This window comes from Moesziomyces antarcticus (assembly GCF_000747765.1).
Source record: "Moesziomyces antarcticus DNA, scaffold: scaffold_v10017, strain JCM 10317, whole genome shotgun sequence".
Lineage (NCBI taxonomy): Eukaryota > Fungi > Basidiomycota > Ustilaginomycetes > Ustilaginales > Ustilaginaceae > Moesziomyces > Moesziomyces antarcticus.
In genome coordinates, this window is record NW_014638993.1 from 370,857 (window position 1) to 397,374 (window position 26,518).

The 26,518-nt window shown below is 61.1% G+C and overlaps 10 protein-coding genes across 10 annotated transcripts; 6 read left to right on the forward strand and 4 right to left on the reverse strand.

Moving 5' to 3' along the window:
- Positions 1-33: 33 nt before the first annotated feature.
- PAN0_017d5529 (digA protein) lies at positions 34-4,188 on the reverse strand (the record flags this gene model as incomplete). The annotated part of the gene is made up of 1 exon (XM_014799103.1): positions 34-4,188. The coding sequence occupies one exon, from the start codon at positions 4,186-4,188 to the stop codon at positions 34-36; it is 4,155 nt and encodes a 1,384-aa protein (XP_014654589.1).
- A 247-nt stretch (positions 4,189-4,435) lies between these two features.
- Positions 4,436-5,440, forward strand: PAN0_017c5530 (uncharacterized protein; the record flags this gene model as incomplete). Its single annotated transcript, XM_014799104.1, has 1 exon — positions 4,436-5,440. One exon carries the CDS (start codon positions 4,436-4,438, stop codon positions 5,438-5,440), a length of 1,005 nt encoding a protein of 334 aa, XP_014654590.1.
- A 339-nt stretch (positions 5,441-5,779) lies between these two features.
- PAN0_017c5531 (chitinase domain-containing protein 1-like) lies at positions 5,780-7,354 on the forward strand (the record flags this gene model as incomplete). The annotated part of the gene is made up of 1 exon (XM_014799105.1): positions 5,780-7,354. The coding sequence occupies one exon, from the start codon at positions 5,780-5,782 to the stop codon at positions 7,352-7,354; it is 1,575 nt and encodes a 524-aa protein (XP_014654591.1).
- A 125-nt stretch (positions 7,355-7,479) lies between these two features.
- On the reverse strand, positions 7,480-8,454 carry PAN0_017d5532 (pkinase-domain-containing protein; the record flags this gene model as incomplete). The annotated part of the gene is made up of 2 exons (XM_014799106.1): positions 7,480-8,339; positions 8,418-8,454. The coding sequence occupies 2 exons, from the start codon at positions 8,452-8,454 to the stop codon at positions 7,480-7,482; spliced, it is 897 nt and encodes a 298-aa protein (XP_014654592.1).
- Positions 8,455-9,764: 1,310 nt separating this feature from the next.
- On the forward strand, positions 9,765-12,293 carry PAN0_017c5533 (prolyl endopeptidase; the record flags this gene model as incomplete). The annotated part of the gene is made up of 1 exon (XM_014799107.1): positions 9,765-12,293. One exon carries the CDS (start codon positions 9,765-9,767, stop codon positions 12,291-12,293), a length of 2,529 nt encoding a protein of 842 aa, XP_014654593.1.
- Positions 12,294-12,676: 383 nt separating this feature from the next.
- PAN0_017c5534 (uhrf1 protein) lies at positions 12,677-14,005 on the forward strand (the record flags this gene model as incomplete). Its single annotated transcript, XM_014799108.1, has 1 exon — positions 12,677-14,005. One exon carries the CDS (start codon positions 12,677-12,679, stop codon positions 14,003-14,005), a length of 1,329 nt encoding a protein of 442 aa, XP_014654594.1.
- A 94-nt stretch (positions 14,006-14,099) lies between these two features.
- PAN0_017d5535 (pX domain containing protein) lies at positions 14,100-17,891 on the reverse strand (the record flags this gene model as incomplete). Its single annotated transcript, XM_014799109.1, has 2 exons — positions 14,100-16,814; positions 16,962-17,891. The coding sequence occupies 2 exons, from the start codon at positions 17,889-17,891 to the stop codon at positions 14,100-14,102; spliced, it is 3,645 nt and encodes a 1,214-aa protein (XP_014654595.1).
- A 319-nt stretch (positions 17,892-18,210) lies between these two features.
- Positions 18,211-19,219, forward strand: PAN0_017c5536 (HAD-like protein; the record flags this gene model as incomplete). Its single annotated transcript, XM_014799110.1, has 3 exons — positions 18,211-18,394; positions 18,466-19,002; positions 19,089-19,219. The coding sequence occupies 3 exons, from the start codon at positions 18,211-18,213 to the stop codon at positions 19,217-19,219; spliced, it is 852 nt and encodes a 283-aa protein (XP_014654596.1).
- A 171-nt stretch (positions 19,220-19,390) lies between these two features.
- On the reverse strand, positions 19,391-21,151 carry PAN0_017d5537 (protein phosphatase 5; the record flags this gene model as incomplete). The annotated part of the gene is made up of 1 exon (XM_014799111.1): positions 19,391-21,151. One exon carries the CDS (start codon positions 21,149-21,151, stop codon positions 19,391-19,393), a length of 1,761 nt encoding a protein of 586 aa, XP_014654597.1.
- A 741-nt stretch (positions 21,152-21,892) lies between these two features.
- PAN0_017c5538 (uncharacterized protein) lies at positions 21,893-26,401 on the forward strand (the record flags this gene model as incomplete). Its single annotated transcript, XM_014799112.1, has 1 exon — positions 21,893-26,401. One exon carries the CDS (start codon positions 21,893-21,895, stop codon positions 26,399-26,401), a length of 4,509 nt encoding a protein of 1,502 aa, XP_014654598.1.
- Between the last annotated feature and the right edge of the window lie 117 nt (positions 26,402-26,518).

The following is a 26,518-nucleotide window of genomic DNA, read 5'->3' on the forward strand; positions in this document are numbered from 1 at the left end:
AGTGCATTCCACAACGACTCGAGAGACTACGAACTACAGCGCCCACTCCTCGGCGGCCTCCTTGTCCGAGACAAACGGTCGGCCTATAGCGTTGGCGGTGCCATCGCACATGGGGCAGCTGCCTGCAATGAGTGCATCAAGCTGGTCGCGCAGCTGCTGAATCCTCTCCTGATCCTCGACGCTTCGGAACGTGCCCATGGCGGTCTTGGCTACATTTCCATCTGCACTGCTGCCGTTGGCCTCGCTCGAGTCGTTGGATGCGACCAGAGCGGCCGCCCTGCGCTGTGCGGCTGTACGCGAGCCAGCGACCCAGTCCGTCGTCGGGTTGGAAAACGGATCTAAGGGCGCAAGCACCCTGCGTCCGCCTGCGACGCTCACGCTGACGCCAGCCGAGATGGCACTGATCACCGCGTCCGGCACCACGAGTTCACGCAGCTTGTCCAGACCCACCGCTGCCGTCACATTGCCCAGGCCGCGCGCACCCGCTTGCAGACCGCTCAGCCCAGCCTTGCTCGCCCCCTGCGCCGCGCTCACCACGGCCTTGGAGGGGTCCTTGAGGAAGCCCATGTTGGCGAGCGCCGAGCTCGGCAGCGCCGGTACCAGTCCGCTCGTCAGCGCCGAGATCTGCTGCTGCAGCTCGAGCAGCTTGCGCAGGCTGCGCGTCGACATGGTCTTGGTCACCTGGCCGATCAGGCAGTCGGCGTGGAATCCATGTCGGCATGGGAAGATGTAGAACTGGCGCTGGACGAGCGTCTGGGTGCAGTGGTCGCACTTGTGGTCCGGCTCGATCGTGACAAATCGCTCGCTGAGCTTGGCGATATCCTGCTGGATCGCCGCCGCCGAGCGCGACGCCTCGTCCATCTCGTCCTTGAGCTCCTCGATGTGCGCCGCGTATCCCTCGAGCGCCTCGCAGATGTCGTCCTTGCAGTCGTCGATCACCGCAAAGTCCGGGAAGAACGGCAGCACGTCTTCAATCGCGATCAGATCGGTGCGTCGCAGGAATGCCATGGCCGACTTGATGTCCGACTCCTTGCGCACCACCTCCTTGGCCACCTTGAGCCAGAGCTTCTTGCGCAGCTCGCGCTCCATCGACTCGGCCATGTCGGCACAGCTGCACGCGAGCTCGATCTCGCCTTGCCGAATGGCCAGCTCAACGGCCGACTCAAACAGACCCATCTTGGCGTAGATGCGCACGCACGCCTCCATCTGCCCCTGCGACAGACATGTGCGCAGCGCATAGTCGAGGTCGAAGTACGGATGGCCCGTGAGCGGGTTCGCGCGCGCCTCGTCGATGAAGCGCAGCAGCTCCTGCTTGGTGTCCTGCCTGCTGGGATAGCGCGATGCGCGACGCGCGAGCAGCGTGAGCAGCAGATTGTGGATCGCCGTGTCCTTGCTGCCGTTCTTGCCGGTGACCAGTCCGGAGAGGTACTTGACCGCCTGGTCGGTCTCGCCGAGCTCCAGATCGGGCTTGTGCTGCAGCAGCGCCGGGATGAGCTTGCGCGCATCCAGCCTGGGCTGACGCGACCAGCAGTCGACGGTCTGGGCGGGTGCGTTCTGCATGAGCACCGACGCAAAGCGATAGTACAGCTCGAGCGAGTCTTGCCTGTTGATGGCATCGATGGCCTTGGTCCACTGGCGCTCCTGGACGTGGTGTCGCACGATGCGCTCGTGATCGCCAATGACCGAGGCGAACTGCAGGTAGACGTCGGAGCGGCCGTGCTTCTTGATGAGATCGAACGTCGTGCTTGCATCCAGGAGCGAGCGGTAGGTGGTGAGGAACTGGTAAAGCTCCTCGGTGATCATGGAGATCTCGAGGCGGTAGTTGTCGACGTCCTGACTGGCGGCTTCGGCGGCAGCGACGTCTTCGAGCTGGTTGATCTTGCTGAGGTAGATCTCGACGAGCCAGGTAGCGAGCATGACGCGCTGAGCGACATCGTGCGTCTTGTCGAGGCGCTCGAGGCGCATCACGAGGTAGTAGCGCAGGGCGTCGCGCTGATCGGCATCGGTGAAGCGCAGCACGATTTCCTCGAAGGCGCGCATAAATGTCTGCGCATAGCACTGGGCTGCCTGGATGTACTTGGCCTCGGCAAAGAAGCGGTCGCCCTGGAAGGACAGCACCGTGCCACGCTGGATGCCCGGCTTGGCATACTTGAGCGCGGCGTCGAACGAGCCGCGGTCGAGATAGACGCGCCAGACGTGACGCGCCTCGTCGCGCATGACGAGCTCAAAGATGCTGGCGTCGGTGTAGATCCAGTAGGTGCGCTTGGCGACATCGACGGCGGTGCCGATGACGCGCTCGTTGGACTTGAGCGGAAGCGCCTCCTCGAAGATGACCTGGTCGTCGAGCGAGCTGATGGCCATGACGCGGTCGTGGTAGAGCAGGATAAAGTGGAATTCGGTGAGGGCAATGCTGAGCGGGATCTCGGTGATGGGTGCGGCAGCTTGGCCAAATGCGCTCGTGTCGGCGGCAGACGCCGTGCTCAAGCGGCTGCGTCGCTTATTCGGGCTGCTGCCGAGGTCGTCCTCAATGGCAACGGCAGGATATGGCAGCAAGTTGGCTGATTCGACAACACTGTCGCCCGCGGTTGCATCCGAGGGGTACGAAAGCAGACCATGGTACACACCAGGCCCTGTGAGCCAAGCTAGGGCGGAAGCGTGCCTGGAGGAAGCCGAGGTCCAGGTATGCAGTTCCGAGTAAGGAAGATCGCCTGGCAGCTCGGACTTGAGGTTGGGCGATGCGTCGCCGAGGTAGGGGAGGAAGAGCTTGTCGTAGAGCGAATGGGCCTCGGACTCGTCGGAGCGGGATTTTGAGAGAACGCCTACGAATTCGTAGATGCGAGTGCTAGTGGTAGCGATAACGACGGCTCTGCGCAGCTCGCTGGATGTCGAGGCGGCTGGCGCATTGGCATTTGTTGTGCCAGCTGACCGTGGAAAGGACTCGGCATGCAGGCCTGTGACTGGCTGACGTTCGGGCAAGGCGATCATGTGGCGCACGACACGATCGACGTCGCCGCGCTCTGCGCCGTTGCCTGCTGTCCGACGGGCGATCTTGTCGAAAAAGTCGCCATCGTCTGGATCGGTGCCGAGAGGTGCTGTGATGAGAGCCTCGTAGATGTCGCCGGACCGTGTGCCGATGAGGATCTCGCGCGTCGACGAGAGCGACGATGCTCCACCTGCAGCACGTCTACGGGCGGCGGAAGAGCTAGAGTCGGATGCTGAACTTGTGCTGTCCTTGTTCCAAGCTACGCTCTCGATGATGTGGCCCTTGAGCTTGGGCAGCAGCCGAGCCTTTCTCCATCCAGAGGCCCAGTAGTAGTTGTCGCCGTTGCGCATGGCGAGGAGTAAGTGGAGGCCGGAGGGGTCGGCAAACATCTTGTGTGGGCCGATGGTGCTAGGATCCGAGGGCGGTGCGTTGCGTGCGGAGCGAGGGGCGGGTGGGATGGGAACGTCTGCTTCCTGGGTATGTTCGGGGTCGTCGAGATTGATGCGCACGAGCTTAGGCGGTGCGACGGGAAACGGGCTCGCAGCTTGAGACGGGCTGGGGTAGGTGTAGAGGCACATTGTAAGGATGTTGGAGGAGACCGTCATGAGGGCGAGCGGTGCGCTGAAAGCGTACTGGACGCGGCCGAGCTGAAAGATGGGATCCGAGTGCGAGGATGGACCGGCGTCGGACGAGATGAAGCCTGTCTCGAGGGAGGCGATGGGGTCAAGGAGCGCGGAGGTGGCGGTATCGAAGCCGCCTCCAGCTCCATCGCTGAGCTCGTTGGAGGAGCGACCGCCGCGCGGCTCAAACTCGTTCGCCTCGAAGCCGTCGTTCATTGCCAAGCCGCGACGTGCTCCGTGGCCGTTTGCGAGGTGACCATTGGTAACTGGACTGTCGGCATACTGATTGGGCGCCTTGTGCATTGGTGGGGTGCGTGGAGACGCGGAGCTCTGGACAAAGTCGTCAAACATGGTGCGTGTGGTTGCCAGGGCGCGTGCCGCGCTGGTCACCTGGGTAGCGTGGGTGACGGCGTCCGGTTGCGACCCAAGTTGAGCGAGTGGAAGGCGCAAGTAGGGAGGCGGGAAGGTGGAGTGGAGGAAGGAGTGCAAGTGGCCCAAGCGGATCGTGTCGAGAGGTCGGTGTCGGGTGACGGAAGAGAGGGGTCGCCTGTTGGGTGCATTGGCCGCCTCTCCCTTGAAACGCATCGCCGATTCCGGCGACGCGCTTTTTCTTGCAGCATGTTAAGCCTGTATTCAGACGTCACACGTGCCAAAAAGTGGAGGCACTTGAAGCACCGACGAAGCAACGAATCCGGCCCGGATGATTTCGCTTTGCTGCAGCGCCTCCGAAAGCTGAGCGGGGCGATAGGAATGCCAAGGCCATGCGGTGCGACGTCTTCGTGGCTCTTGCCGGCTTACCTCCATCTCATCCCTATACACCTACTTTGGCGCAATGCTGGACTTTACCACCATCGAGCCGCAGCGCTACATCCCGCTGATGGGCCTGGGTCCGCTCGGCTCCCAGCTGCAAGGCGTCTTGTCCAACGGACCCTTCAAGGCGTCCGCCTCGCTCCTCTCCAGCGGCAGTGCCAATGCTTCGGCACCCGCCAAGCCCGAGTCCGGCCTGGCCACGCCTACGCTCTCGGGATCTTCAACCTCGGACTCTACGCAGGAGCTGCTCGATCTCGAGAACGGGCCGTCGCGTTACGCCGCGTACGCGATGCGGCTCAAGACGGTGATTGTAGCGTCGTCGCGCTATGTGGCCTACTCGTCGGACATCGGCGAGGCATTCCGCCCGCTCACCAGTCCTGCGTTTGTGCGCGGTGCATACGCCGTCTCGTGGACGTACATCCTGGGCGATGTGGTGTATGCCGGCTACAAGGCAGCGCAGCAGTACGAAGCGCTTGCATCCACCACGTTCTCCAAGTCCGGTCCGGTACAGGAACTCGAGTCGGAAGCAGCCAAGCTTGCGGACAAGGCGCTCACGTCTGCGCGTGAGAATCTGCCGCTCGAAAAGCTGCTGGACGCAAAGACGCTCAACGCGCTTTCGCCCACGGAAAAGGTGGAGCTGCGAAAGCGCCACGTTGAGCGTCTGGCCGAACAGGGCGACCATGCCGGTGTGGACCCGAACCAGGTCTCGGAGGCAACGCACGTCGGACTCGTCATGGCAAGACGCGCTGTGTTCCAGAGTATCGCGTCGATGGCTCTGCCCGCGTTTACTATTCACAGCATCGTGCGTTATTCGGCACCCGTGTTCGCAAAGGCAAAGAGTCAGAGGATCCGTGCTGCAGGCCCCACCGTCGCAGGCCTCATGTTCGTCCCCGCCCTCCCCTTCCTCTTTGACGAACCCGTCGAGCATGTGATCGACTTTGCCTTTGACTGGATCCAGGAGCGTCTGCTCGGCGGTCCCAAGGCGGCTCACAAGGTCGTCGAGGCCGCCAAGGAGAAGGTGCTCTAGTTTTCGAGCCGTGTAGACTGCCGTGACACTGTAACATCCATCAACATGTCTGAAATCAATACAAAGTATAGATATCGTCTTCAGCCGCCCGTGTGACGATGTTGATTGGAAGCCATGCGCTTCCATGATGGAGAAAGGTTGGAGAAAGGCCGCCGTGTGGAGGCGGAGTCGGACTTTTGAGCCGCATCCGTTCGGAAAAAGCGCGCCCACGGGCCAACCCCACATTCTGTTGCTTTCAGAAGCTTTTCGACGCTTCCAAAACCTGCCGCCTGCCCCGACCACTCGTCCCCCACCATCCCTCACTTCCACCAGCTTTGCGGCTTGGCAAACACGAGCAAGATGTGGAAGCTGCAGCTCGTTTCCACGCGGCGGTCAGCTTGCTCTCCTGCCACGCTGCTGCTGACATGCCTGCTTGCCCTCGTTGGCGCGGTTGCAGCGTCGATGCAGACCATCGATGAGGACGAGTACATCCGCCTGCACAATGCTTCCCCCACTACCAGCAAAGACAGCTCGAATCGTACCGTGCTGGCGTACATCACGCCATGGAACTCTGAAGGCGCTGCGATGGTGGATGCGCATGCGCACAAGATCGACCTCGTCTCGCCCGTGTGGTACACGGTGCTGGTCGCGCCCACCAACTCCACCACACCCGACGCGACATACATCCTTAGCGGTGGGCCACCCGGTAAAACAGAAGAGGCGTGGCTTGCGAAAAGGCTGCGCCAGTCCTCGCCGCGTCCACACATTGTGCCTCGATTCTACCTCGATGGTTGGCAGCAAAAGGATTATGCAGACCTCCTCTCCGCCCCATCGAACTGGCATCGACTTGCGGAGCTCATTGCCACCGAAGTGCACGTGCGCAATTACGACGGCATCGTATTCGAATCCGCTGCGACGCATTTACTCTTCGAGCCGATCTCAACCCTCAATTCTGCACTGAAGCGGGAAGATAAGAGTTTGACAGTGGTGATGCAGCCCGTACGCACGCCGTACTCGATTGGAAGCAAGGTGGATCGCATGCAAGACAGTCAGAACCGCATGATCGTTCAGTCTATCCCACAGCTCGCTGGAGTGGTGGATTTCTTCTCGATCATGACGTACGATATGTCCTCGGCCAGTGGGCGCATCAGCTCGTTTGAGGGCAAGGATTTTGCCGACGACAGTCCTCTGCGCGGCGCGAAGAGGGGAAGCCTTCGACAGGCTGGACCCAACACCAGCCCACGGTGGATCAAGCAGAATGTCGATCTCGTCCTCACAGCCACTCGAACCGCTTTCAAGGCCGGTCTCAACCCAAAGAACGACGACGAGGAGGAGGAAGAGATGACACAGGCGAGGTTGAAAGATCCTAGCAATCCGTTTTTGTATTCGGATCTCGCAGCTGCCGAGGAGGTAGAGGACGAGGAGCGGGATGAATTGGCTGCTGTGCGCGGCAAGCTGTTGATGGGTATGCCGATGTACGGATACCGCTATCCAGTGTTTTGGATCGATTCGACAGGTCAAGGCATCCCCGTTCCTCCGCCCAGTACGCCACGCGAAGCGGAACAATTGCACGAGCGCAGTGCACCATCGGCCTCCAACAGGGTTGTCCCTTTCCTGCGCGGACCGGGAGAAGCAGTCACAATGCAAGGTATTGTCGATATCCTCTCCGACTACGATGGTGTCATCGTCAATCCAGACCAAACGCACGCAGAGGGATGGTTCGACTATACCCAAATCATCACCAAACAAGACACAATCCCCGGCGCCAAAGAGGGCGACCACGTTTACTGGCGTCTTTACCTTCCCCTCCCCCACACAACGCGCGCAAGGACAAACGCACTCAAAGAGCTCGAGGATGACAACCCAGGTCTAAACCTTGGTGTCTCGCTCTGGGAACTTGGTCAGGCCAGTCCACTCCTCCTCAACCCGCTCTAGATTCACTTTGCAGGCTAGAGTTCTCTGCCGATGGTCGAATGGGAATGCGAGGTAAAACGTGAGATGGGATTTCCAAAGTGTAGCTCAAAACGACGACAAGAACGCAACGGTAGAGAGGGGGGCAACTATGTGAGGAGCTGCCTAAAGTACGGGTGGACGAGGCTGCGTTTGGCCGAGGTGCGTCCGGCAGGGTCGTAGACGAGCATGCCTTCGAGCAGGTCGAGTCCGGTCTCGTCGAGGCCTGCCACGGCCTGGCGGAGGGGTTTGCCGGCCCATTTTGGGAAGCTGTCCTTGTAGTCCGGGAGCTGCTGGACTCCCGGCCAGATGTCGTCGGTGGGGGTGCCGAGCGTGCGGAAGATCTTGAAGATCTCGTCGATCTCCGAGTCGCCGGGGAAGAGCGGGTGGCGCATGGCCATCTCGGCAAAGATGCAGCCGACGGACCACATGTCGATGGCGGTCGAGTAGTGGCGCGAGCCGAGCAGCACCTCGGGCGCGCGGTACCATAGCGTGACCACCTCGTGTGTGTAGGTGCGCAGCGGGATGCCAAACGCGCGTGCGAGGCCAAAGTCGGCGAGCTTGAGGTTGCCCTCCTTGTCGATGAGCAGGTTCTGGGGCTTGAGGTCGCGGTGGAGGATGCGGTGGGCGTGGCAGTAGTAGAGACCGCGGATGAGCTGGTAGGTGAACTTCCGCACGATCTCGGGGCCCATGCCTTCGCTGTTGCGGTTCCGCGAGACGTTGTCCATGTATTTGCGCAGGTCGAGGTCGAGGAATTCAAACACGAGGTAGAGCTTGCTTTCCTGATGCACAATGTCGAACAGTCTTACGATGTTGTCGTCGCGGAGCTCCTTGAGTAACGAGATCTCGCGAATGGCTGTGGAGGGGACGCCCTCATCTTCTGCCTCGAGACGGATCTTTTTGAGCGCGACGATGCGGCCGTTGGCGCCTGGCGTGAGGTCCTTGGCCTTGTATACGACGCCGTACGTGCCTGCGAGTGAAGTTGGGCAGAAGTGAGTGAGTGCTGCAGTTCAAAAGCAAGGCCTGGAGCGACTCGAGCAAGACTTACCTTCGCCGACCTTTTCGATCCTCTGATAGTTGTCCATGGTGCGCGTCTATGTATGGCGGCGGGACTGATTCGATCCGATGCGAAATGTGTTGCGTTGCGATGCTGTGTGGAGCTTGCGCGTGCGAGCAAGATGTCGGTGGTGTTGAAAGTAGCCGTGGTCTGCCAAGCGAAAGCGAATGCGCAGAGGTGATGTCGGATGCGCCGTGCGAGCTGCGTGTGACGTGCGGCGAAGGGTGTGACGTTGTCGAGAGGCGGGTGACGGTGTCGAAGAGGTGACAGAGTGACGGTGACGAGTGAAGCTATTAGCTGCAGCCTCGCATTGAGCCAACACGCCGAGTTGGCAGGCTTGAGGACGTGTTGGTGCTGCTTTTGAGCCGAGAGCACGCTGAAATTGGCCGTTTCGCGCGAGTTGAGAGTGGGCCAACTCGCCGCGCTTGGCTGCCTAAAAAAGTGTTGGTCTCTCGCTTGAGTCGCGAGTGGCGGGCCAGCAGCAGCGACGCCCAGCAAAGCCTCGGAATTTCAGCCAGAGCGCGGCCGCCCCGACGCATTCGACGCGCCTCGATCGAAAAATCGGTCGCGCCAAACCGAACCAACACTTTTTGGCCACCGCCACAGGCAGCAGCAATTACTGCTGGCATCGCACGGCGCGTCGGTCGGCTGCCAGTCTGCCCATTCCTAGCCGCTTCCCCTTGCCTTCGCTATACCCTGCGCCGTACTCCCTCGACCACCGACAGCACTGTGCCTGTGGTCGATACAGTCCTGTAGGCTGAGGCTACACGGACTCGTTCCTGGAAGCATCATTACGGCTCTCGTCGAGACTTTACTCAGGCAGCCAAGGCTCGGTCGCGGATGAGAGAGCGCGCGATGCACCTCGGGAAAGAGGTAGCCCGCGACGCCGAACCCAAAGCCATGTGCGTCATCAGGGCGATTCCAGTTTTGCGCCCGATGAGATCGTCTGGCACGCAACGAAATGGCAGGGCTTAACAATTCTGACAAAATTTCAGTTCATGCCGCGGAGATTTGGATTCATGCCGCGAGAGACGCTCGGCTGGCTTCCGTCCGTCCGCACACAGCAGCAGGCAAGTGGCGGCAGCAGCGTGAGCTCCTCATTGAGGTGTCAGATCCAGTCAGCCGAGTGTGCGCATTTGCTTTGCCGGTGTCAAAAGGCTACTCAGCGCCGCCGACTCCGCCGCATGGACCGCTTTCCAACTCGTACCCTCCCCCACCCCACGGACCACGCCTCGCCGAACGCAAGCTTGGCTTCCACGTCGCAAAGCTAGCCCCACTCGCAGACATACAACACAACCTGCTTAAGCTTCACCTCCTCTCCATCTCTGCGCCCCTCCCATGTTGCGCACTCTCCCATCGCGATCCCTCGTACGTCGCATCTACACATCTTCCTCACCCGCACTGACATCTCTCCCTAGAAGCTTCCTTCCTTCCATCCGTCCAATACTGCGCTCCGGCTCAAACGCGCCTGCAAGAATGTCGTCGAGCACGTCCAACGCCCCTGGCTGGTCCACTCAGCCCAACCCCTATCCTACCGCACGCCGCGACGGATCGACTTCCTTGACGTACAAGTCGGCAGCCAAGGGCTCCGTCACCGTCCCCGAGCCGTACGCATGGCTCGAGCAGCCCCCTTCGCAGTCTGCAGAGACCAAGGACTGGGTCCTCGCCCAGGCCAAGCTCACCCAGAACTACCTCGACGGTTGCCAGCCCGATCTGGACATCCTCAAGTCGCGCATCCAAAAGAACTTTGACTTTGCTCGCTTCTCCTGCCCTTCTCTCAAGGGCGACGGCCGCTACTACTATTCATACAACTCGGGCCTCTCGCCTCAGTCGCTCATCTACACCGCCTCCAAGCAGCAGGTCGACGCCAATGCAGGCAAGAACCAGCGAGACCCCATCGGCGACATCTTCTTCGACTCCAACCTGCTCAGCGCAGACGGCACCGTCGCACTCAGCTTCACCACTTTCTCCAAGTCGGGCAAGTACATGGCGTACGGCATCAGCAAGAGCGGCAGCGACTGGACCGAGATCTTTGTGCGCGAGACCGCAAAGCCCTTCAAGCTCGATGACAAGCACTACAATTCCAACGGCACCATCAAGCTCTCCAAGGACGAGCTTGCACAGTACGTCGACGCCACCGGAGGCAAAGACAGGCTCGCAGACCGCATCGAAAACGTCAAGTTCTCCAGCGCCACCTTCACGCATGACGACAAGGGCCTGCTCTACCAGACCTTCCCCTCTGCCTCAGTCTCGGACAAGGGCACCGAGACCGACGCCAACAAGGACGCACAGCTCTGGTACCACCGCATCGGCACGCCCCAGAGCGACGACGTGCTCGTGGTCAGCAAGGACACCAAGGTGCCCGAGTCCATGTGGAGCACCAACGTCACCCACGACGGCAACTTCCTCGTCCTCTACAACAGCAAGGACACCGACACCAAGGAGCGCATCTTTGTGCTGCCCCTCCACGACAAGGGCGTCAATGCTGCCGATAAGCTCAAGTGGATCCCGCTCGCCCTATCGTTCAAGTACGTGCTCAACTACGTCACCAGCAAGGGCAACCGCTTCTACTTTATGACCAACAAGGACGCGCCCAACTACCGCCTCGTTTCGGTTGATCTCGACCCGGCCACGCAGGCGCACGAGACAAGCAACGTGTGGGAGCTCACGGGCAACGACGTCGAGCTGCGCGACGTGATTGCCGAAGACAAGGACGCGCTGCTCTCGTCGGTGCAGGTGATCGACTCGAACAAGCTGCTCGTCGTCTACTCGCGCGACGTCAAGGACGAGCTGTACCAGTACGAGCTCGAGACCGGCAAGCGCGTCGAGCGCCTCCTCCCGGATCTTGTCGGCACCATTGACCAGATCGCCGCTCGCCACGAGGACGACCATGCTTTCGTCAAGTTCGGCTCGTTTGTCAACCCAGGCCAGGTGGTGCGTCTCGACTGGCAGGCGGGTTCAGCCCCCGACGCACGCAAGGCGAAGCAGACCGCCTACTACGATACGCAGGTCGAGGGCATCAAGGCCGACGACTTTGTGTCCGAGCAGGTCTTTATCACCTCCAAGGATGGCACGCGAGTGCCCATGTTTGTCACGCACCCGAAGACGGTCAAGAAAGACGGCAGTGCGCCTGCGATCCTCTACTTCTACGGCGGCTTCAACATCCCGATCACGCCCGTGTTTTCGCCCTCGATGATGTCGTGGATCGCGTCGTACAACGGCGTGCTCGCCTTTGTCAACTGCCGTGGCGGCGGCGAGTACGGCGACAAGTGGCACGAGGCCGGCACGCTGCTCAACAAGCAGAACGTCTTTGACGACGCGCTCTCCGCCGCAAAGTACCTGCACGAGAGCGGCTACGCGGCCAAGGGCAAGATCATCCTCTCCGGCGGCTCCAACGGAGGCCTGGGTGTCGCAGCGTGCATCAACCAGCAGCAGCCCGAGCACGGTATCGGTGCCGGAATCGCCGATGTGGGCGTGATGGACATGCTCAAGTTCCACACCTGGACCATCGGCAAAGCCTGGTGTGCCGACTACGGCAATCCGAGCGAGGACCCAGAGATCTTTGACTATGTCTACAAGTACTCGCCGCTGCACAATGTGGATGCCAACAAGGTGTACCCGACCACCGTGCTCGCGTGTGCCGACCACGACGACCGCGTTGTGCCCGCGCACTCGTTCAAGCTCATGGCAGAGATGCAGCACAAGCTCGCCGCCAACCCGAACCCGCTGCTGCTGCGCGTCGAGATCGATGCCGGTCACGGCGCGGGTAAGAGCACGCAGAAGAGGATCCAGGAGGCCGCCGAGAAGTACGCCATCGTAGGCAGGGCGCTCGGCCTCAAGATCCGCGAGGACGGTAGTCGGCTTTAGATTTGCATACGCCGGACATGACAATTCAACACGAGATCTAATATGCTCGCCGCTGCCCGAGCGTATGGTTGTGTTCAATGCCAGAGGGGAACCGGGCGATGTCTTGAGAAGGGTCGCGGGAGACGCGCTCGACGCGTCCGACGCGTGTCGCGTAAAGTGGTCAATCCGCTTTTTTCTCGGCAGCCGGGCGAGGCGGGCATGTTTGCGAGAGACGGGAATGAATTTCTGCACGGGCGCACGAGCCAGATGTGCTGAACCCTTCGTGCACAAAGCATTCTTGCTTTCCATCCGCACCTTTCCATATCCCTTTCATCCTCCTACCTACTCGTCCCCTCATCTATCCACCTCTGCTCCATCTTTTAACCTTTTTAGAAACTATCACGATGGTTCTGGATATGCTTGGTGCCGACGATGACTACGAGGCGCAGCGCGCTGCCAACATCAAGGCGAACCTGGAGCTGATGATGTCGCTTGGCCTATACCAGACGTCGAAGCAGCTGAACCCCACCACTCCCAAGCCTAAATCCAAGCCTAAGCCCAAGCCTACCCCCTCCTCCGAGGCTGATTCGTCAAACGGAGAGGAGAAGCGGGAACGGCCTCGACGTATTACTCGCTCCGTGTCGCGTGCCGAGTCGCCACAGGTGCCGCGATGGGGGATGAAGCGCGCTGAATCGGACCAGGGCATATTTGCACGCAAGCGTCGCCTTGCCGACGACTACGATCCCGACACCTTCGATGTCGAGTCGGACGACGAGTACGCACCCAAACGACGCAGCACCCTCAATCCGGCACGCCACCACCGCGATGAAGGCGAGCTGCAGCGTCGGGCGGATCGCCTAGGTGTGCGCATCCACGACCCGAAAACCTTTGGCGCCATCCCGGGCATCCCCGTCGGAACGCTGTGGGAGAAGCGCATGGACTGTTCCACCGACGCGGTCCACGCTCCCACCGTTGCAGGCATCAGCGGCAACGAAGTCGAGGGTTGTTGGTCGATCTGTCTATCCGGCGGGTACGAAGACGATGTAGACCTGGGGGATACGTTCACTTACACCGGCTCCGGGGGCCGAGATCTCAAAGGCACCGTGAACAATCCGAAGAACCTGCGTACGGCACCGCAGAGCTCGGATCAAAAGTGGGAGGGCAAGAATGCGGCGCTGCGCAAGAGCGCTCAGACGGGCAGGCCGGTTAGGGTGGTGCGCGGATACAAGGCGATGAACAAGTACGCACCCGCGGAGGGCTACGTGTACAGCGGGCTGTACAGGGCGACGCATGCGTGGATGGAAACGGGCAAGGCCGGATTCAAGGTCTGCAAGTTCCGCTTCCAGAGGCTGCCGAATCAAGACCCCCTGCCCACCTTTGACCAGCAACAAGAAGGCGTCGAGTCGGCGCTGACATCGCCCGAGCCATCACCATCGCCTGAGCCCGAGGCCGAGGCCGAAGCATCGCCTGCTCCTTCGTGCGCATCGGTGGGGTCGGTGGGGTCGATAGGATCGGCAGCAAGTCGATCGCGCAACCCGCTGCTGAGCACTCCCGAGTTCGACCGTGCCCAGTACATCATCATCTCCGACTCGGAAGACGACGAGGACGAGGACGACGAAATCGAGGTGGTGCTCGAACTCACGGTCCCGCGCAACAGAGCGAAAGAACACATCTCGCCGCGCAAGAGGAGGAGTTCGCGTCTCCCGCCCATGCGCAAGAAGTATACCCGCTAAGACCCATGTACATACAGTAGCCTCACAGTCAGAATACCCACACATGCTTTCAAAGTAGGACTTGGCGGCGAATAAAGATTCCTGGTCAAAGGTGCTAAGCTTCGGTGGGCTGGGTTGGGTCTTCGGCAGCAGGGGAAGGCTCGTCTGCGGGTGCGTCGGCAATAGCAGGTGAAGACGCTTCGTTGACAGCCTCGGTTGCTTCCTCCGCGGTCGCAGATTGTGCTTCGCCGGCATTGGTGCCGCTGGCCGGCTCGGACGCGGTCGTTGGGATTACCGCGTCTACAGCAGCTGGTGCCTCCGTGGCCGACGACGGCGCCTCCGAAGACGCCTCCAGCGCATTGCCAGATGCCGCCGCCTCTTCCTGAGATTCGGCCTGAGCAGAGGCCAGCTGTGATGCGGGTTGCGGTTGCTGCTGCTGCTGCTGCTGATCTTGTTGCTGTGCCGTCGGTTGCTGCTGCTGTTGTTCACCACCTTGCGTCTCGGGCGCAGCCAGCACCTGGACGCCCGTCTGTCTTCCGAGCAGGTTGGTATACGCGATCCACTCGGCGACCACCTCCTCCTGCCGTGCAATCATATCCTTCAGCCACGCCGCGACCGCACGCTTAAAGTCGAGCACCCTCTCCAAATCGAGTCTCTCCATCTCGTCCTTGCACCTGGCCGAAACCGTATCGAAGAGCCTTTGAGCCTCGAGTGCGCGGCTCTCTGCTTCGGTGACCTCGGCCAGGAGGCTCTGGAACTGTGCGCCGCCAGCAGAAGGGTTGGTCGCCTTGTACTTGTCAAACCGCACACGTGTCTTGCGCAGCTCGTCTGCCTGGCGCGCCGACTTCGCCCACACCTCGGTACGAACCTTAAACGCCTTGCGCACGCTACCCACCACACGTTCGTACTCGTACATGGTGGTGCCCAGCTGTCGAACGTCCGCCTCCGCCTGTGCATCTTCCAGCTCCATGGCGCGGCGCTTGACTTCGGCGAGCCCGGCGAAACACGTGCTGAGCGAGCGGCTCAAACTGCTCCCCGACAGCGTCGTCAGCACGTTGGTCAGATCGTGCATCGACTGCACCATGTGCTTGCGCTGCGTACTCAGCGCCGACACCGCCTTGACCATCCCCTTGAGCGCATTCTCGAGCGAGTCGAGGTACATCTTCTGCTCGTTGAACCACTCGTCCGTCTCCTCGAAGCTGTACGCACTTAGCGCCCCCGACGAGAGCGACGAAGTGGACGGCACAACGCTACCCAGCAATGCGCTGCCCCAGCTCTTGTACGTCTTCTGCTCCGGCGTCACAATGGGCCCCTTGACCATGTCGCGCTGCTTGACGTCCGCCGCAAAGTTCTCCGACTCGAGGAAGAGCCGAAAGTCGTCGTCCTGCTGCAGCAGCGGGTGGTTGGCGATCTTATTGATGCACGTCTCGAGGCCGATCCTGCGCGCCTCGACGAGCTCGGCATTGAAGCGTCCGATCGACACCTTCTCGGGCACGGGCGGCACGATGATGCCCGGATTGTTCTGCACCAGCGCAGCGTGCAGCCAGCGAAAGTCGCGGTAGCGCCGCAGCGCCGAAAAGTGAGGCGAGCCAAAGTTCGGACAGTCGGTGTGCGTGCGTACGGTGTAGACGATGTGCGCCGTCATGGGGTCACCGATGCGCTGCGGGTCGCCCACCTTGATGGTGAACGTCCAGTTGCGCCGATGCAACCGCTCGTACGCTTCGCGGTCGCGTGCGTCTTGCAGCTGATCGAACGAGGGGCGGTGGTACAGACGCGGCTGCGTTGTCGATGCGGGCAAAGCACCGCTGCTGGTAGCTGGCTGAGCGCGCTCGGCGTCCGCAGAGATGCGCGAGGGGGCCGAGGAGCCGAGCGAGCCGATCGAGCCCGACATTCTCGCCGCATTGCCGTCCGCAGACGTGCGCCCTGCTGGCGTTGGGGAGCCGTTGACGATGGTATCCTGAAAGCTCGCCTGGTTGGTGCGCGGCGAGGGCTGGCCGTATCCGTCCTCGTCCGAGTCTTGTGGAGCGTGACGCGACGCTGCAGCGGCCGTGTCGAGGTGGGAAACGCCGGACACGCTCGACTTGCGCGCTGCGCCGCCAAACATGGTGCTCTCGTCGGTGAGAGAGGTGAGTCGCGCCGCACTGCTTGCACTGAGCGAGCGTTGCGGAAGCGTCGAGCCGAGCCGTTGCCTCTCGCGCGCGGCAGCGAGATTGAGCGGGCTCTCGTCGATGACGGATCCGGTGGGTGTGGCGTCGGTGGTGGAGATGGGGACCGCCGAGCGTGCCGGCGTGCCGTCGTGCGGATGCGGAGGCGTGTCGGGACGGTGTCCGCTTTTGATCGAGGAAGGAGGGTGCGTGCTGGTGGGCGATGGCAGGCCGGAGGTGGCTGGTGGCGTTGGCCGCGCCTTCAGTGAGTTGAACGACGGATGTGGGGAGCCTGGCTCGTGGTCGATGCTGTTCTGAACGTCTGCTGGCTCGGTGGAGGAGCTGGGTGCGGTGGCTTCGTTGACCTCTGAATCTGCTGCTTTGAATGCTTGCGAGTCGTTCGAGGCTTCCCCTTCTGTGGCCTGCGATGCTTGCTCTTCTTGCTGCCGTTTGCGCTCTGCCTCTTGCGCCTCCTTTTCTTGCTGGGCCTTCTGTTCAGCTTCTGCTCGTGCCTTGGCATCGGCCTCGGCCTTTTCGGCAGCAATGCGGCGCTCTTCTTTTGCTTGTCGCTCGCGCTCAGCCGCCTCCTCTGCTTCTCTCTTCTTGCGCTCCTCTTCGTCCTTGCGTCGTTTCTCCTCTGCCTCAGCGGCTATCCTTGCTTCCTCTTCTTGTTTTGTTTTGAACGTCTGCATGAGCAAAAAGCAGTCACAGGTCAGCCTAGTTCACACGCGAGCACGAAGCGTTGGGCATTTGCGACGTATTTGTGCTACATCACAATAGGCGAGATGCGAGCGCGGCTTGGCGGTTCACAGTGAGGTGCGCTGGGTACGTACTTCTGCAAGGTAAGGGCGCCACCAGTCCTCGAAAGAAGTGTAGGTAACTGGCACCCCATACTCCTCCAGCACCGAAGTGTCGAGCTTGCAGTGACGTGGGCGAGCGGTGGCGGCCATGGGATCCACCTCGTATTCTGGGTCGAGGAGGTCGGTGCGGGTTTCGAAGCCGACCGAGTTGGCGATTCGGCTGAGAACCATGCACATGTCGTACTTTGTCATGGCCTCCTTGGCGCTGAAGTGGGTGATGGGTGGCAGCTCCTTTGCGGACTCGGCGTGCACCTCGGCGAGCTTGAGGATGGCAGCTGCGACATCTGCGACGTTGGTGGGATACCTGACGGCGTATGCATCGCACTTTTTGGGCGAGGTTGAGCTTGCAGAAGGCTGGATAGCGTTGAGAAGCACATTGACGGCGGACTCGTCGTTGGTGATGGTCCTGCCGTAGAGGACAGGCACGCGGAGGTTGGTAAAGTGGCCGGGCTTTGCATGCTCGGCCACAGCGCGCTCGCCCTGGAGCTTGCTGACGCCGTAAGCATTCAGCGGGTTGGGGGCATCATCGACGCTGTACGGAGGTTTGGAGCCGTCAAAGACATAGTCGGTGGAGATGTTGATGAGGATGGGCGGCTTGTCGAGCTGCGAGGCGAGCGTTGCGATGGAGGCGGGGGCCTCAACATTGATGGCGTGCGAGGCGGCAGGGTCATTTTCGACAACATCAGGACGTCGCTCTGCAGCGGTATGGACAACGACGTCGGGCTGAAAGTCTTTGAGGCACGACTCGACTGCGGCAGGGTCGGTGAGGTCGAGCTTGACGAGGCCCTTGGAGGGATCGGAGCGGGTGAATGCGAGGGCCTTGGTGTCGTAGCTCTTTTCGGTGCAGAGCTGATGGACCGCGCGTCCCAGCAGACCAGACGCGCCGGTAATGAGCACCTTCATCGTGCGTCGTTGTCGCAGCAAAGCCGTTGGTAGCGAGTGGTCGTGAAGGAAGAGCGAGGGGTCCACGTCGAGAAATGCGAGCATCCGTGCACACTCGGCCCACGCTGCTTTCAAAAACACGCGTGGCTCCTCGGCCTCACCGACGACCTCAACACTCTCCACCCGCTGCTAGATCGCGCCCGATTCGAACCAGCCACCGCCCACCCGATGGTGATCTGAGCACTTCGGACCGCGGCCGACGCTTCTTCCGAACGCACGGCGACTCCACACTCTCCTTCCTTCTTGTCCTCCACCTCGTAGACCACATAGAGCAACAACCATGGCTGGATCCAACGAGCCCATCGCTCACATCAAGGCCGTCCTGTTCGACATGGACGGCCTGCTGATCGATTCGGAAGGCATCTACACCACTGTGGTCAACGACATCCTCCGCCCCTACGGCAAGGAGCAGACGTGGGAGATCAAGGCCAACCTTATGGGCAAGCCTGAGCGCGAAGCCACATGTAAGCTCGCCTCACCTTCCTATTCCCGCTGATTATATGCTGACTTGCTTCCTGCCATGTGTGATGTGTAGTAACGCTGCTATCTGCGCTTTGGCCTCCCACCAAGGAGGGTGAGCTGTACGGCTCGGATTGTCCGTTTGACATCGACACGTTCCTCAAGGACCGCAACGATGTGCTTCTGAAAGCGTTCGAGCAGGTTCCTCAGATGGCAGGGGCTACGCGTCTCGTACAGCACCTGCACAAGCACAAGATCCCCATCTGTGTTGCTACGGGCAGCAAGCGCCGGAATTACGAGATCAAGACCGCCAGCCACCCGGAACTCTTTGGACCCTTTGCCCAGCGCGTCATCTGTGGAGACGATGCAAGGCTCACACGCGGCAAGCCACATCCGGACATCTTCCTGCTCGCTGCGAGGGAAGGACTGCTGAGCGACCACCCCGACGAGCAAGAAACACTGCAGCAGCTTGGAGACAGTTGGACCGACACCCTGCGTGCGATGGGCGAGCAGTTCGACGGAGACCACAACCTCAAGGGCGCCGAAGCTAGCATCTTGGTGTTTGAAGATGCAAAGCCAGGCGTTCAGGCTGCAAAGGCCGCCGGCATGCATGGTACGTCCCCTCCACAGCCCCACCTCGGTCCTCCGCGAACCGATTTGACTGACCTACATACCCACGCTGCTGTTTCGCTGTGCCAGTTGTTTGGGTTCCCGATCCGAACCTGCGTGCACTCTTCCCCAACGAGGAACTCGGCGCTTCCCAAACCATCAACTCGTTGCTCGATTTCGATCCCACCACCTGGGGCCTGCCGCCGTTCCAAGATTCCTAGCCAGAACACTAGACTCCAGCTTTCCGGAATAGACAGATTTGGCTTCATTTATGCAGCATGGGCAACGTCCATACTCCGACTGAGACTCATCCAGACACAAGACCATCACAACGACAGGGGCAAACAGATGTCTATGATTGCACGAGTTTCTAGCCTTTTCTTCTCGGGAGATTACATGCCGAGCATGCCGTTCATCGCATTGCCGACGTACGCCATGGGCTTGATGTTCGGGTGGGGTTGGGCCTCGAACACGGTCCACCCGATGCTGCCCTGAGCGTCGATGCGCGCAAATGCACCGAGGTTGCCCGTCGAATCGCAGTAGTTGGGTGCGGAAAAGATGGTGCAGCAGCGACCCTCGTGCTCCTCCTCGTAGCCGCCCATGCGCACCTCGTGACTGCGTAGCACAGCGGTGACGCCATTGAGCTCACACCACGCCTTGGTGATGTCCGGTCCAAAGCCAAGTCCGACTCCACGCTTGGATGGGCCGCGTCCCGGCGCTGTCTGCGGATCGCTCCAGAGCAGCTCCATCATCAATCCGGCCTGACCGGGCTGTCCGATCGCAAAGCGGTCAATGGCGCGAATGTCGTCGAGCGTGACACCGTCCTTGGAGAAGAGGCCACCGTGCACGACAAAGAATCGCTTTCGCCCCGTGTCCTTGTCCGTGATGGGCTGGCGCTGCGCCACGGAGAACGACGCCGGCAGCTCATCGCCCGTGAGCGGAGCCTGGGTGGCACTGATGAGCGTCGCCAGCGGCAGCGCCACAAACACCTGGGTGAAGAGCTTGAACGTCAGGTCGCCGCCAAACTTGGCCTTGCACTCGCCCTCGAAGCCGTACACCTTGTTCATCTCGGACGTCTCGTGGTTGCCGCGGTTGATGAGCGTGGTCTTGGGGTAGAGCCACTTGTACGCAAACACGGTAAGCGCGATCTCGACCGACCACGAGCCACGGTCGACAAAGTCGCCGTTGAAGAGCAGCGCATGGTCGTTGCTCGGCGCGCCCGTCTTGTTAAGCAGGTGGATAAAGTCAAAGAACTGGCCGTGCGTGTCGCCGATCACGTCGATCGTCGTGCCGTCCGTCACTTGGTAGTCCACCAACGTCGGCTCCTGCTGCAGCGCGCGGAAGGCGCCCAGGATGATCTGCCAAGAGTAGCGGTTGTGCAGCTTGCCGCCGTTCTTAAAGTGCTCGATCATGTCCTTGATGAACTTTTCGTCGATCTTTCCAAGGTGCTTGGTTTCCTCGTCGTCGCCATCAGCGATGCGAGGGCCGTCGTAGGAGTCGGGCACAACGGTGCCGCCGCCGCCCTCCTTGAGGTTGGACTCGACCGTGTCGGCCGCCTTGACGCCTTCCGCGACCTTGATGGCCTTCTCGAACTCGAGACGGCGGATGAGCTTGACAGTTGCCTCGAGCTGCGCCTTGACCGAGGCGTTCTTGGGTTCGAGCTGCGCGACGATCTTGAGGTCGGGCAGAGCCGACTTGGGATCGAGGATGCTGAGATGTGCGCTGGCCCTGCGGAAGTATGCTTTGGAGAACTTGGAGTCGAGCTGGATGGCCTTTGTGGCGTCTTCGATGGCGAGGCCGTGCTGTTCGAGCTTGAGCTCGCACGCTGCACGGTTACTGTAGAAGGCGGGCACGGAAGGGTCGAGTGCGATGGCGAGGCCATACTGGTGCTTGGCGGCGTCGTACTGGCCGGCGACGAAGAGCTTGTTGCCCTCGTCCTTGAGCACCTTTGCCTTTGCCTGACGCTCCTCGACAGGCAGAGCAATGTCTTCCTTGGATGGCGAGGGCGGCACGTCAGCGGACGTTGCCGATGCCTGGTCGAGCTGCGTCACATCGGTGCCCAGCGAGGCCACCGACGAGGCGGCGGGAGACGAGGGCGCAGACGAGTTGCCCGAGGACGACGACTCTGCGTGTGTTGGGGTGGAGGAAGACATGGTCGGTGTGGCCGAATAGCGCGGATCACCAGCTTCGGCGCTCGATTGCAGGTGGTGATGTGTGAAGAAAGACCAGGAGATTTATGGAAAGATCGGCTGCTCCTGTATGCGTTCGGAACGGTTCCGAGCAGAAGAGTGCTTGGAGCAGATCGAGCTGCTGCCGCTGTGGTCTTCGTTCGGCAAGGTCAAGCTAAGCTGGCTTGTAAGCGGTGCTGCGTGGCTGCGATGGTCGAGGAGCAGAGGCGGAGCGATCAGCGGAGATTCCGACAAAGCAGTGGCCAGCAGCGGCCAGCAGAGGCCAATTCCAGCTCAGCCGTCTGCTCCTGCTACTAATTTACTGCACCGCTGCTGCTCAGAATTTCGCTCCACTTTTCCTCGCCGCTCGGCTTCTTCTTCGCCCGCACAGCGCCATCATCGGCCTGCCGCTGAAAAACGTCTTCTCGCGCCCAACGCCGCGAGCATTTTCAAGATTTCAATCTGTTCTTTCACGAGATCACACATTTCTCCCGCGTCGCGAAAATGTGGAGCGACGGGACCCTGAAGCTGTTGGTTGGGCCGGTGATGCGCGCCTGTCAAGAAGCTCATCATCATTACCAACTCGCTCTCGAGCGAACCTTCACCTTCCTCGTCACCCATCGACATCGGCTGAGCCGCGTGGCTCCACATTCGGGTCCGCATTCCTCAATCCGCCCATGCTCAGTCGACGTCTCCTGCTTCCTTTCCACTTCCATCCCCGTCGCAATGGCGCGAGAGACTGCATCGCAGCCGGGACCATCTCGAACGCAACCTAGCCAGCCTTCTTCCTCCCGCAACGGTAGCACCTCCACCAGAGCCACTGCTATGACCAACGAGGAGGATCAGGATGACCCTTCTGCTGCTGCGCGCAAACTTCGCCGACAAAGGCGCAGAGAAGAACAGGCCTACAAAGTCTACGGCTGGGAGAACTTGTATGGCGGAGGTGGTCGCCCTCCCGTCTTTGATATCCGCGACCTTCGCAGGTCCGAGCGCAATGCACCGTCCAACTCTCAATTCAATGGCTCTGCTTCTGCCAGGCATGAGAGCCACTCGCCTCGCCGCTCAAGTAGACTGCCACCTGCCTCGGCCCCGCAACCTTCAACCTCGGCTCCAACTCAATCACGCTCTGGCAAGCGCAAAGCCACATCACCCCCCACCGAGACTCGTCGAGAAAGACGTAGAACTCGATCTACATCGACCCAGCAGCCACCAGCCGCTCAGTCCGACTCCGACAACGATTTCGAGGTAGTGGGCTGGACCGGCCCAGCTGCCTCACAATCCCGAACCCAACCGGAAAGAACCACGCCTGTCGCCACCAAGCTCGAACAGAGTCCAGCAAAATCACCGCAGACCCTGCCGCATGTGCAGAATCGCGATCGACTCTTCTTGACCTCATCCTCATCATCCCCTGGCCGGCAAGTGTCGCTTCTTCCGGCTGAGAGCGCACCCACCGCAGCGAGCAGCAGGGAAACCTCCCTGTCGACCTCAACCCGCGCGGCATCCAACATGGAGTCCGAAGATACCATCATCGCCGCCTTCGCCCAAGGCTCATCTCTGATCGAACAGGTGCTGCGAGCCATCACCAGATACTCCGAATCACTCGACCAAGCCCATCGCCACCGCGAGACGGCCGACACCCTCTACAGGCAGCTCACGGCTCTCGGGCCCACGCCCACCATCAAGGACCTCCACGTCATCACCTGCTCGGTCCCCTGGCGGCTAGACAAGAGGCTTGCCGTCGTCTTTCGAGCGTGGAACACTCATCTCCTTCAACGCCATTCGATCACCAAGCGCACAGAATCCCCCAGCACCCATGCAGCACAGCCCGTCCGTTCATCACGATCGACAAGCAAAGAGGCTAGCCTAGCACCTGCAGCCGTAGCCGAAGACGACGCGGTAGCCCCCAGCAACGACATCTCAAGGTCTAAAACCCCGCATCCTCCTCCGGCTACGATCGAAACATCTGACGCTCAGGCCGACGTTCAGGAGCCATCGGACCCCACAGACGTGCAAATGGGCCAAATCGGCGCATCTGGTGATGCAGCCGCAGGACAAGAGGAAGTAGACCTACTCGCCGATCATGAGGCCGGCGATACCAGCGCAGGCCCCCCGGCCAGCATCGCCTCGGTCGACTCGCCACGAGCTTATGGAACGCCGCCTGAAGAGCCAGAAGAGCAAGAAGAGCAAGACGAGCTGCTCGAAGAGGTGGATGAGTTAGAAGACGATGATGCAGTCCCTGTCGCCAGTGGAGAGCAAGACGGAGCGCCAGCTCAGCCTGTGGATGCACGCGAGCCGAGCGTTCCTGCAGATCAAGAGGCGAAAGAGCCGGTCGCGGAACAAGCTTCTGCAGACGCTGCAGCTTCAATGACGACGGAAGCTGCACCTGTGCCGACGGGAGAGCCGAGTGCAGATCTAGCGGAGGAGAATCAAGAACCGATTCCTGACGATAGCACCACATCCACGCTTGTCACAGAGGGGGAGCCGCAAACAGAGGCAGCTGCGGCAAAGGGCGCTGACGCGGCCGACGGCGATGTCGTCATGGACGCGACAGAAGAGATTCGAGCATCATCAGCTCAACCAACTGCCGAGTCGCCTCCAGCATCAGACGAGCGACAAGACGGCTCATCAACGCCCGTTCCCGCACGTTCGGTTGATCCGGCCGACATCGAGATGGCCGCGGATTCACCGACTGCACCCATCGCAAATCCGTCTCGAGTACCAGACGAGGTACAGAGCAGCACGACGGAAACGGCACCCTCGCGTCGCGACGATACACATGAAGTCACGCCAACTCCAGTCATCCCGCCAGCGGACCATCCGACTGCTGATGCGACTGGAGAGGCGGCTCCGCTGCCAGCCACAACGCGGGCGACCGACCAAGCCGAAGCCGAGCCGAGCCAAGACGCGGTAGCATCCAGCGACTCTGCCATGACAGCCACGGTTGCAGCGCACGCTATGGCAGAACTGCCAGACGCAAACGCGCAAGTTGTCGCTGCAGCACCCGTCTTCCAACACGCTCATCAACGCAACACAATCGATGGCTCGGACAGTCAGGCGCAAGAGACCGCAAATGGCGCGCTCAATGTTGCCAGCTCCGTCTCGACTGAATTCAATGAGGCATCGCCTGCTAACCCGAACCCTCGTCAGGACCCGCAGAAGGACCAAGAGCAGGCGGCGATTGCGACTGAGCACACCTCAGACCCTTCTGCAGCTCGGCCCAGCATCGCGGTCGATAGCTCCGACGCTCAGCAGCAACCAGCCGCCCCCAGTATCGACGACGATCGTGCCTCGGTCGTCGTGCCCGAACCTGACATTGCGTCTGGTTCCGTATTGCTTCAAGAGCTCCGGCGCCTGGATCGAGCGCATAGCCAACCGTCTTCCGACACATCTGCGTCTGCACCTGTGTCTTCAGCGAGCAGGCCAAAGATGACGATGGCCGACCGCATGAAGTCGCTGCTCAAGGATCTGGCCAGCATCACAAACAGGCGCTCGTCGTACGAGATGCTGCAGCAGCTCAAGCCGCTTCGCGCGGGCAAAGCAACGAAACGTACGATTCCAGATCTGGTGGAGCGGTGGCAGGACCCGGCCAACATGATTCCATGGACATGCCTGCAGGACCTGTACCCGAGGATCTTCCATCCGAGGGCCGAGACGCACATGCATCTGTCGATGCACGAGCTCATGAACAAGGTCGCCAGCACGCGATCGGTGCAGCATCTGGCGCAGAAGATCCCGGAAAGGGTGATCGCGCGTGCGCTCATGGAGTTCCCCAGGATCCCGCACATGCTCGAATGCTGGAGCAAGGAGAAGGAGGGATACTTTGCTTCGAGACAATTGCCCCAGCCGACGGATACGTTGCCCGAATTCAGATTTGCGGATGCAGCGCCTGCGCCGCGGCCTGGTTCGGCTAGGTCTGCAGTCGATGCAAGAGCGTCGGCTCCGCCGTCATCGACGCTGGACGAGGCTCGAGAAGCCAAGCCCGTGCCGGTTGCGAGAGACATGGGTGGCCAGACGACGCAAGCTGTCCCGATGGCGCAATCTCACTCGAATCCACCTCCGCACACTTCCGTGGCGGGACAATGTGTGGACCCGTCGACGCTGCATGTGCCGCAGCACAATGCGCGTCCCAGCGTCCTTGAACCCATTGCACCGATGTCTGGGCAGTCACTGGCACCGCCGGTGGGTGGAGTTGCGACAGTCGCACCCGCGCCAGCTGCGCTTTCGTCGGTCGCTGCAACGATGCCCGCCACGCACGCGCGTCGCACTTTACAAGGACCGCAGACGTCGGCGCGATCGGCCGGACCTGGCAGACCCGTGTATATTCTTCCATCTCCCGAGGCTCAGAATCAAAGCACGAGAACCATGCAGCCGCCGGCGGTGCCTGCTCAGCAGGCCCAGCCGGTGCATGCCACGCGACCCATGGCAGGGCCAGCGTTCGCCACGACGGGGCCGACGATGCAGCCATCGAGGGACATGAACCAGTTCCTGCGGCAGCAGCAGCAGATTGCGTCGCAGGCGCGTGCGCGGCAGCAAGCGGCGACGGACATGCGGCGCGCGACGGAAGCGGTGTTCGCCGGGCTGGTGGGAGACTGCGTCTCGTTTGCCGAGCATGTGCTGGGATCGCGCGTGCCGAGCGAGGTGGCGGAGCGGCCGTACTTTAGCGAGGCGGATCTAACGCACGTGGTGGATTACGTGGTCAAAGTGTACGAGCTCGAGGTGGAAGCGGAGCGCGCGGCGGGTCGTCGGAACGCAGCGGCGGAGGAGAAGTACGCCAAGATCATGGTGGTCAAGCAGGCGGCGGAGGATGTGATGCGGACGACCAAGATCCTCATGGGCGTGCGTGTGTGCTTATCCGAGACGGCGAGCGAAGCACTGCGCAACGCATCGACGAATGCGGTGCCGCGAGACTGGCAGGAGGTGCTGGCGACTTCGCCACGCTACGCATCGGCGGTGGAGTATCTGATGCGCTTCCAGGACGTGCCTGCGGGCCTGCTGACGCGACAGGAGCGCAACATGATGCTGCACACCATGGTGGTGGCGACGAACAAGGATCTGGAAAGGACGCTGGAGAGGACGGTGGATGTGGATGCGCTCATCGGCCCCGTCCGGGGTGCCACGGGCGCCATCAGCGAATCAGAGGCCGAAATGATCCGCCGAGAGTGCTTCCTGATCGGCTGCATCTGCTGCAAGCACGTCGTTGGCATCCTGGGCCAAGGCGCCAAGCAGCAGAGCTGAACCTCTCGCTCTCCACTCCCACCGAACATGCAGGCCGAGTTCAAAGACAGTGACACGCATTGGCATACACATACAGGGCGTGGGAGTGTTATGCGATGGTTAGGCGGAGCAAAAGGG